General features: G+C 51.9%; 2 protein-coding genes across 5 annotated transcripts in view; one reads left to right on the top strand and one right to left on the bottom strand.

Annotated features, from left to right (window-relative positions):
* The window catches only part of Tln1 (talin 1), a 30,007-nt gene extending 22,563 nt beyond the window's left edge, over positions 1 to 7,444 (bottom strand). For 3 of the 4 annotated variants that reach the window (XM_029533437.1, XM_021222441.2, XM_029533436.1), the window contains exons 1-6: positions 6,999 to 7,348; positions 1,426 to 1,588; positions 1,093 to 1,190; positions 666 to 795; positions 413 to 565; positions 77 to 219 (exon numbers count right to left, since the gene is read on the bottom strand). In XM_029533437.1, coding sequence (XP_029389297.1) covers positions 77 to 219; positions 413 to 565; positions 666 to 795; positions 1,093 to 1,190; positions 1,426 to 1,555 — 654 coding nt within the window. In that variant the 5' untranslated portion in view covers positions 1,556 to 1,588; positions 6,999 to 7,348. Of the gene's footprint in view, positions 1 to 76; positions 220 to 412; positions 566 to 665; positions 796 to 1,092; positions 1,191 to 1,425; positions 1,589 to 6,998 lie in introns of all 4 variants that reach the window. The other variant, XM_029533438.1, reaches the window with a different exon arrangement.
* Positions 7,445 to 7,493: 49 nt separating this feature from the next.
* Positions 7,494 to 8,976, top strand: part of Creb3 (cAMP responsive element binding protein 3) — a 4,649-nt gene continuing 3,166 nt past the window's right edge. Inside the window, exons 1-4 of the mRNA XM_029533247.1 lie at positions 7,494 to 7,820; positions 7,915 to 8,071; positions 8,146 to 8,216; positions 8,334 to 8,420. Coding sequence (XP_029389107.1) covers positions 7,674 to 7,820; positions 7,915 to 8,071; positions 8,146 to 8,216; positions 8,334 to 8,420 — 462 coding nt within the window. The 5' untranslated portion in view covers positions 7,494 to 7,673. The remainder of the gene's footprint in view (positions 7,821 to 7,914; positions 8,072 to 8,145; positions 8,217 to 8,333; positions 8,421 to 8,976) is intronic.

The following is an 8,976-nucleotide window of genomic DNA, read 5'->3' on the forward strand; positions in this document are numbered from 1 at the left end:
GAACAGTGTATAGGTGCAGGGATATTCCTGTTAACTATGGCTTGCCCCACTCGCCCCAGCCAACTCTTCTCCATACCTGCACATAGAGAAGGTTCAGCTGTACAGGGTCTCGGGAATCCACATTCTGGTCTGAGTAGAAGAACTTTCTCCGCAGCAGCAACGTCTCATGCTCTTCCACTCCCTGTTCCCTCAGGGTCCGCCCATGGTCCAGCCAGTTCACTGGAACACAGAGCGCAGGACCCTTTGCACCAACCCCACATGGCTCCTTGCTGCCTAGTGTCTGGGTTTTTTTTTACTTCTTCAGCGTCTGCCTTTCCTCATAGAAGAGTAAGTTCTACGATTCAGGGTAAATCCGAAACAAATGGCCACCCCTCCTCTCCCCTACATTTCCCAGGACGTGTCTACTGCTCACACTCATCGTCTGTGTGCAACTTCTGCTTTAACTTCTCCATCTTCTTTTCATCTCGCAGTAGGGTCTTGTCTTTTCTCAGGGTCCCTGTCCCCTCATCCTTCTTTTCTTCCATCAGCTCTCGAACCAGTGAATACTCATCATGGTTGGTGATACCTAGGGGGAAGGGATGGTTTGCTAACTCCCCAACCACAAAAGTCTTTTGACAGAGTTGGAACCTCCTGGCCCAGGCCTTTGCCCTACCAAGACCCCTTACCAATTCGGGCACAGATGGTCATGAGCATGTCTGTGACAGTCTTGGAGTCATCCACCATGATAGTCTTCACTGTTCCATCTAACATCCGGATCTTCAGGGGTCTCTGCTTTTTTCTGTACTCCATGGTGTCCTGTCGGGGCAGGGAGAGGTGGCCGGGGCCTGTTTAAACTAGTTCCCTTTACATAGCCAAGGAAAGTAAATTGAAGGCTATGGTGGTTCATCCGAAAGGAGGGCGTTTGACTGTCTGTGTCAGAAAGCCACATGGGTGTACAGGGGTGTGCTAGCCTGGTATGTGAAAAGCCCAGGGTGGGGGGAAGGAACTGGTATGAGGAAGGAAGAGAGAGGAGGGGCAGAGACCAACATGGGTGCTGGGAACAAGTGAGACAGCACATAGAGCACGCGGATGGCCAGAGATGGAGTTACTCACCCCATTTCGGAGCATGTAGTAGTCCAAAGCTTTCCCAGCCTCTAGCCAGATGCCTTTTTTGGGGTCATCATCTGACAGAAATAGCCCAAAGTCGCTGGCTAAAAGAGATGGTAGATCACCTTAGACTTATAAAAACGTCACTGTGGCCAAACAGCTATACCTCTGGCATTGCACATTATTTTCTCCCATGACCTTGGACTTAAAGAGGAAAGGAAATCTTGGAGCACAGGCCTGAGAGGTGAGGAACTTAGAACACAATGGGGACACCACTCAACACCAAGAGAAGGAGGGATGGAGAATTCCTGCCCCCACCACCTCAGTAGTCAGACTCACGAGGGCCAGCCAGGGCCTCTGGGATCCGCTCACGGATCATGCGGCAGGCGTCGTACACCATGGTAGACGGCTCAAACTGCATCGTCTTCACCACATTCCCGATGCTGATCTTCAGCGAAAGTGCAACCATGGTGGCAGCTTCTGCCCTTCAGCCTGCTGATACCTGGCCAGCATCGTCAGAGCATTAGAGCACACCTTCACAGGAGTGCCTCGGAGTCCCGGAGAGAGGATTTTTAAGGGAGTCACCGTGGCAGAAAATAATAGTAAGCTGTTCTGTCCTATTTAATAATTTCCAAAGGTGAAAGATTACGTGCATCAAATGGGCCAATCTAGACCATTTAAGACACCCCAGAGACACCCCAGAAGCTGGTCTCTAGAGTACAATAGTGGGCCTGAAGTGCAGTGTCACCTGAGGACACTGTCCTGCCTGCACCACCAGAATTTGTGCCTCTCTGGTTCCAAGTGCCTTGGGCCTCTTGTTTCTGCTCACCTCTTTCCCAACCCCGCCTCTGCCCTGTTTTTTTACTTTTCCGGGGTTAGTTTTTTCCTTTTCTTTGTCTCCCATTCTGTCCTGGGATTTCCAAGCCCTGCCCTGACCCTCCCTCTTACAGCTTTTGCCTTCTTCTGGGCAAAATGCAGCATCCCAGGAGCTCCGGAATCTTACAAACTGCCTGTGGCTAGTATGTCAGGGAGACCTACTTTTGTTCCTGCTTTCTTACAACCTGAATGGTACACATAGGACCCCCCAATGAGCTGTGCAGTCACAATAGAATTATGATTCTCTGTCCAGAGACCTCAGAAATGACCTAGCCAATACCTGTGGGAGAGGAGAAAGTTTCAAGACAAGCAAGACCAACAGTGCAGACACTGAGACTCAGGCCTTACTGCAGTCTCTTGTGCTCTTCTTCATCTTGTCCTCCCCAGATGGCCCCCCACCTTAACTAGGTTCCAGATGGTGCTCTCAGCGCAGCTCCAAGCCCATTTCCTCTACCTTTCAGACACTATGAGCAGCTGCGGGTGGTACACAGACCCAAGAAAACAAGTCTGCCCAGCAGCTGATGATGTGACCCACTGTGGTATGGGCCTAGGTGCCTCTTAACTAAAGAGAGGGATGCAGCCTCCCCGTTCTCCACCTGACAAATGGCTAGTCCAAGGGGGTAAGCAGGACTCGGGGAAAGGCTAGGAAACAGGCAGGTATCACAATACAAAAGGCATTGGGGAACCAGGTAAATTAGGAAGGAGCAGAGGAAAAAGGGATTGGGAAAGATGGAGTGGGAAGCCTTGATAGAAACCTGACCCAGATGTAGGAAATACCAGGATCAATGACTAGGAGAAAATTTCTGACCATACACACAGCTCAGGATTACAAAGAAAAGCAGCATAGCTTGTTCTCCATTTTTACCCCAAATGAGAGGACCTTCCGGCGCCCTCAGTGCCAGCTCTCTGCCCTTCCTCACTCCCAGGGAACCTTCACAGCAGTGGGACAGACCTGGCTGTGGAGAGTGAGGGCTGGTCGGAGAGGTAGAAGTCCAGGGGACCAGAGCAGGACTGAAGGACTCCAGCCTAAGCTGAAACTGCATGTGTGCCCCTCCGCCCCCATTTCCTCCGGACATATGGATACCCACTTCTTCCTCTGGTAAGATCCCGATAAGAGAGTTGAGTCATGCCTGCCCTCCTCCAGGCTGAGAAGCTATCTACACAATTAATTGAGAGTGAAGGAACTGGACACGGAGTCAGGACTAGCAGTGGCAAAGAACAAGAGCCTGGCAACTAGGAGCAGAAGCTACCTGCTTCCTGTCTTGCTCTGAGAACTCTGTCCTCTTTTATCATGCTTCATGAAGAGCAACACCGCCCACTCCATGTCCCCTTCCCAGAGAACTCCTCCTCCCTCAATACATTCCTGAGATGCATTCCAGAGGCCTTGGGCAATTGGAGGGGGGGTGTGGAGGACAGGAGGTCAAATCCCAGCAAGGAATGGAATGCAAGTATACTAGGGCTAAGGAATTTGGGGGTACATGGAGAATATCATCAGTGCAGGTACCTACAAGGGCGAACTACAGAGAGATAGGGAGTTAAAAGGGACAAAGGGAGAGAAAAAGCTGAAGACAGAGTCAGAATGTAAGAGGGTTGGGGGAATAACACTCAGTCTGTTACCAAATTTGGCCTCTGAGTCCTCAACCGCTGGGAGGGGGAGGGGCTTGTGGGTGAGACTGACATATCCGGCCTCGGCCTCGGGCTGCTGGAAGCTCCTTTCAGGCTGGACCGGGCAGCTGAAGGGCTGGATCTGACCCCCTCCAACATGGGGTCTGTCTTCACAGCCATACATGTATTCTCACTCTTCACCAAGGCCCCTTGGCTTATACACAGGACTCCCTCCCACCGAACTGCCTGTGCTGTCTCTATACGGATCTATCTGCTGTAGGCAGCACGTGTGCACACAGTGCACCAGCCCCACTGCCAGCTCGGCTCCCAGCCTCTCTCCTTCCACTGTGTGCCTTTCCCTCCATGCATTCTCTATGGCCCATGGTGGGAAGGCACTAGGCCAAACTCCCAGTGGCCAGGAAGCAGGATGAGTAAGACTAGATCTTGCTTTCTGTAGGCTGCCAGCCTTCCAGGTGTGGGGAAAAGCTAAATGCAGAATTACAACAGAGGCAGGCTGTGAAAGGAGCCAAACGTGTTCACTCAGAAAAGGGAGCCCCGTAGGCTAGGGAAAGGAGAGCGAAGGAGTCAAGAAAACTATCATTTGAAGTTAGAATTTTAAAAATATGAAGATAATAAGAAGTTACAGTGATGTGTCATTTATTGACTATATGTTAATTGTATTAGATACATATATAATTTCAGTTAATCCTTACAACAACCCTGCAAGGTAGGTGTCATTATCTCCATTTTTACAGGTTAGGAAACTGAGGCTCCAGAATGTTAAGTACTTTTCCAAAGGACTTGTCCAAATAATAAGCTGTGAAGCCAAAATCCGAACCCAGGTCTCTCTGCCTCCAAAGCCCAAGCTCTCTCCATTAGGTCAGTCGAAGATGAGTCAAAGGTATCGTCCCAGGCACAGAGGATAGCACTAGCAAAGGTTGAGAGGCAGGAGGTCGCGGAGGAATGCCCAGGAAAGTGAGGAGGCAAGCTGGCTGGAGCGCGGGGCACCTGCAAGGGGAGCAGCGGTGGGGACGTCAGGGTTAAGGTGGAAAGGCAAAAGCAAGCGGAGAGAGCAGTATGAGGGACCTGACTGACTGGAGGGGAACAGGGGCCAGGGACGCTTTAAACAGGGACCTCCCCAGCACTGGGCTTTAGGGCAGCTCTGGGGCCAAGTTAGGAGACCGTATTAGCACAAGAGACAATAAAGCCAGAGTCAACGCTGGATGAAGAGGAAGTCGCCATTCAGAAGAAAAGTAGAACTGACATACAGGACTCAGAAAACTAAGGCCCAAGCCAGCTTCCTATGACCAGCACCCATTTACTGACTAGATGGCTTCAGTTTAATACATCAGGGAAGGAGAGGGGACTAAGTCAGGATGTGGGGATGACGCTGTGGGGTAAAGGATGTGATAGAAGCGTTTGCAGGCAGGGGCACAGAGGTGGGGTTACTGACAGTGTCAGGCTGTGACTGGGGATGGCAGGGTGTAGAAGAAACAGGAGTGTGATGGTAGGGGACAGACACATGATGAGCCACTGAGCCAGCTGGGGAGGGAGAAGCATGAGTCCATGGACGCTGACTAAACCGGGGGTGACAGTGAGGCTGGAGGCCGGGTCAGGAGCTTCAGAAGAGCTAGGGATGCGGTCAGCTGCTAAATTAGGCTAGTGGGGGAGAGTGAGAGAACACTGACAGCAGCGAGGCAATGCTGGGTTGGAAGGAGAGGCAGCATGGGGAGGGGACAGTGTTGTGGTCACTGGCAGGGTCAAGCTGGGAGTGACATGGGGGTGTGGTCAGTGGCCGGGCTGGGCGTGGGATCAGTAAGACCAAGTTTCCTCTATGGGTATCATTTCCTCTTTTCTGTTGGGGAGTGGGGGAAGGGGACCCACAACTGGACCTAGAAGTTAAAGGAGGCTCAGAAACCAGGGGGTACACATGGGAAGAGCGGGGTGGGGGGGATTCAGCAGCTGACCAGGTTGTATGCAAGTATGAGAAAGTGCTCTCCGATGTCGGGAAAGCTCAGGTTTGAGCGACAAGAAGTAAAGTAGGATGTGCGGACTAAGAGACAGAGACAGAGAGAAAGGGGGGGTGGGGATGGGAAATGGTTCAGATGAACAGCAGGGGAAGAGCTAAAGACCACGACAGTATCTGTAAGGAACTATAAAGGTGTGCAATGTGGGACCAGGGAGGGCAAAGAGACGGAGAGAAGGCAGTGTGTGGAGAATGAGGGAGGCTCAGTCAAACTGTCATCATTCAGTGGACAGGGTTCCCTTGGTCAGCTCCCCCTCAGTCACAGGTCCCCTCTTCCCTACCCCCACTCAGGACCTTGTCTGACTCCTGGGTCTCTTTCCATTTCCCACCTCCCACCTCGTAAACATCACAGCCCAGAAATCCCTGTCTCCCAGTGGTGGTGGCCTCAGGAAGTCTTGGGCTTAGGCAGTAGACTAGAGAAAGTGGCGTGCCAGATGCTGGCAGTTCTAGCTGAGGTCCAGAGCTCTCTGTCACTTCTTTGGGTAAAAGAGGCCTCTGTGACTGCACAGGAATAAGAGAACTCACTACAAAACAAAGGTAGCTACTTCCTGCCAACGTCTTACATCTTACCTGCTCAGCCGTAGCTGCAGCCTCAACCCCTAATGCTGTCAGCAATTCCTAACATTAATCCTGACTTTAACTTATTTCCCAATTCCCTATACATTGACATTCACCCCTTTCCCAGAAGACACCTATACTAATCTGGCTTTTATTTTTAGGCCCAAATTCCCCAACTTTAACCCTAAATACTTCCCCTGCCCCACCCCGAAGTTCTAAAGCTCATTTGTAACTTGGTTCTTAATTAACCATTTCACTGTTTATTCTTAATACTGACCATGACACCGGCCTTTAATCCCTAAAACAGGCATCTAAGCCAATTCCTGTTGTTGATCCTTAACCCGATCCTGTACTCTGACTTATGCTGGTCACTCTAGAAAATAATGACCTCAGTTTAAATGTCACATACGCGAAACAGGCTTGACTCGTGCAGCAAATGTTTAGAATGTAGCTCACCTTCTTAACTTCTAAAGGGATTCTTGCTTCCTAAACCCGACGGCACCTAACCCGATCTCACCCCAAGTTTTCCTAACCACTTACACACTATCTGCTAACACCAAAGCCCATCCCCGCCCAGTGCCTCACTGCCACCCAGCGCCTCACTGCCACCCCATTTCTACCGGTCCCCAAACCTAGCCGAGACAGAGAACTGTCTACCCCCGCGAAAGGGCCTGCCTCTCGCAACACGGCTAGCTTAATTCCAAACCCAAACCGAACCATCCTGGACCCTGATCTCCCTAACCGGACACAGGATATGCAGGAGGATTGGGGGCCCCGCCCGCCGCTGCCCGGGTCGGCCCGGTCCCGCAGCCCCACCTAGAAGCTCGGCCCAGCCCGTCCGGCCTACCTGCGCTGCCCGGCTCTGCGCCCCGCCCTGGGCCCGCTACCCGCTCGTTCTCCCGGTCGCTTTGGGGCTCCGGCCTCGCCCTCCCTTCGACACTCTCGGCCACTTCCGTCCTGGAAACGTCCCCCACCCGCCGGCGGCGCCCTGGGCCCGCGCTCTATGGTAGCGGAGACTGCAGGAAGCTGCTCTGGCCGTAGCTCTCGATGCTCGGGCGCCCGCGAAGCCTGGCCGCCCCTCCCCAGCAGGAAGCGAGGGTGCAGAGCCCTGGAGAGAACGTCCGAACTAAGCCGGAGCTCCCTTTTAGACGCTTAGGTTTTTTTAATAGCTCGAGGCGAAGGCGGATCCGTATCTTCAGAAACCCCGCCCTGGGGCGTGGGAAGCTGAAGGGACGTCCCCATAATTTGCATAGCCCCCGGGACGTGGCGCAGCCCAGGAGCCACTTCCGAGTTGGAGCGAACTCCAAGTCCCAGGATTCCACGGGGCTATGTTTATCACTTCCGTTGTGTTGGAAGCTGAGGACTAGAGAAGCTGAGAGACGGGTGTGGTTTAGAGTGACAGCTAGGCCCTCGTCCCGGAGTGACGAAGGTTAAGACGAGCCGACTGGACAGACTGAGGGGTCGTGCCTGAGGTTCGGAGGTTGGATCTGCGCGGAGGGATTTCTACCCATAGATATCCCAAATGGATCCTGGTGGTCAGGACCTGCTAGCTTTGGATCCTGGTGATCAGGACCTGCTGGGCTTCCTGCTAGAGGAAAGCGGAGATTTGTGGGCTGCGACTGAGCCGGACGTGGAGGCTCCGCTGGACTTGGAGCTGTCACCTTCCGAGGTGGGTAGGTGGGTGGGTGTTCTGAGTGGGGGAAGCTAGGGATGTCCGCGAGACCCAAGGTACGGAGATAAACCAAGGCCTTTGAATTTGTTAGAACTCCGTGCAAGAACTGAGCGACTGGGAGGTAGAGGATTTACTGAGTTCTCTGCTCAGCCCCTCAGCATCGCGGGATGTTCTCAGCTCTTCCAGCTCTTCCATTCTCCATGATCACAACTACTCCCTTCCACAGGAGCATGTCTCCATAGATCTAGGTGAGTGTGAAATGATAAGTTGTGGGGGAGGAGAGAGCTCACTGGGCTAACTGGTCCTACTTTCGCTTTTGCAGACACTGAGAGCTTCGAAAAGGAGGGGTTCCACATGACTCCACTGCATGGGGAGGAAACAGCAGCAGAGCAGGTACTGGACTTGATTTTTTTTTCAGGATTACTTCACTTTGCAGCAGCCAAGATTCCCCCATACTGCTCTGACAGCTCCATGCAACTCTGCTCTCTTCACTGTTTCCTCCAACCTTAGATGTCTAGGCTGATACTGACGGAGGAAGAGAAGATGCTTTTGGAGAAGGAGGGGCTCACTCTGCCCTCAACCCTTCCTCTCACTAAGGTAAGGTTCCTGTTGGTTGAGCAAAGGCTGGAGGGGGTTGGTAACCCAAGTAGGCAAGCTCAGGTCGTTTCATATCAATCACTTGAAAAAGGACCAACCAACTCCTACAAGTTCTTTCATCTCCAAACAAGCACACTCCCACGTCAAAAGATAATGTTTTAAATGCCGAGTGACTTTGGTACAGAGCCTTGAAAGCGAAGGGCCTTGATAGCTTCCGTTGTTATCTTGGAACCTCGCATCCATGGTACTCAGTGATAGAAAGGCTGACCCAGTCTAACAACATCAACAGTCGTCAAAGCTGGACATGATGGCGCATCCCTCTATAACCCTAGCACTTTAGAGGCAGAGGCAGGAAGGTCATCACAAGTTCAAAGTCACTTCCCAAGCACTGGGATTACAAGCGTCCTGCATCTAGTTTTTGTGGCAATTTTTTAAAATGTCATTTGCCTTCTTAACATTGCCTTACTTCTGATAGGTAGATATGTACTTACTTCTGATAGGTAGATATGTACTTACTTCTGATAGGTAGATATGTACTTACTTCTGATAGGTAGAT

Source organism: Mus pahari, chromosome 22 (genome assembly GCF_900095145.1).
Source record: "Mus pahari chromosome 22, PAHARI_EIJ_v1.1, whole genome shotgun sequence".
Lineage (NCBI taxonomy): Eukaryota > Metazoa > Chordata > Mammalia > Rodentia > Muridae > Mus > Mus pahari.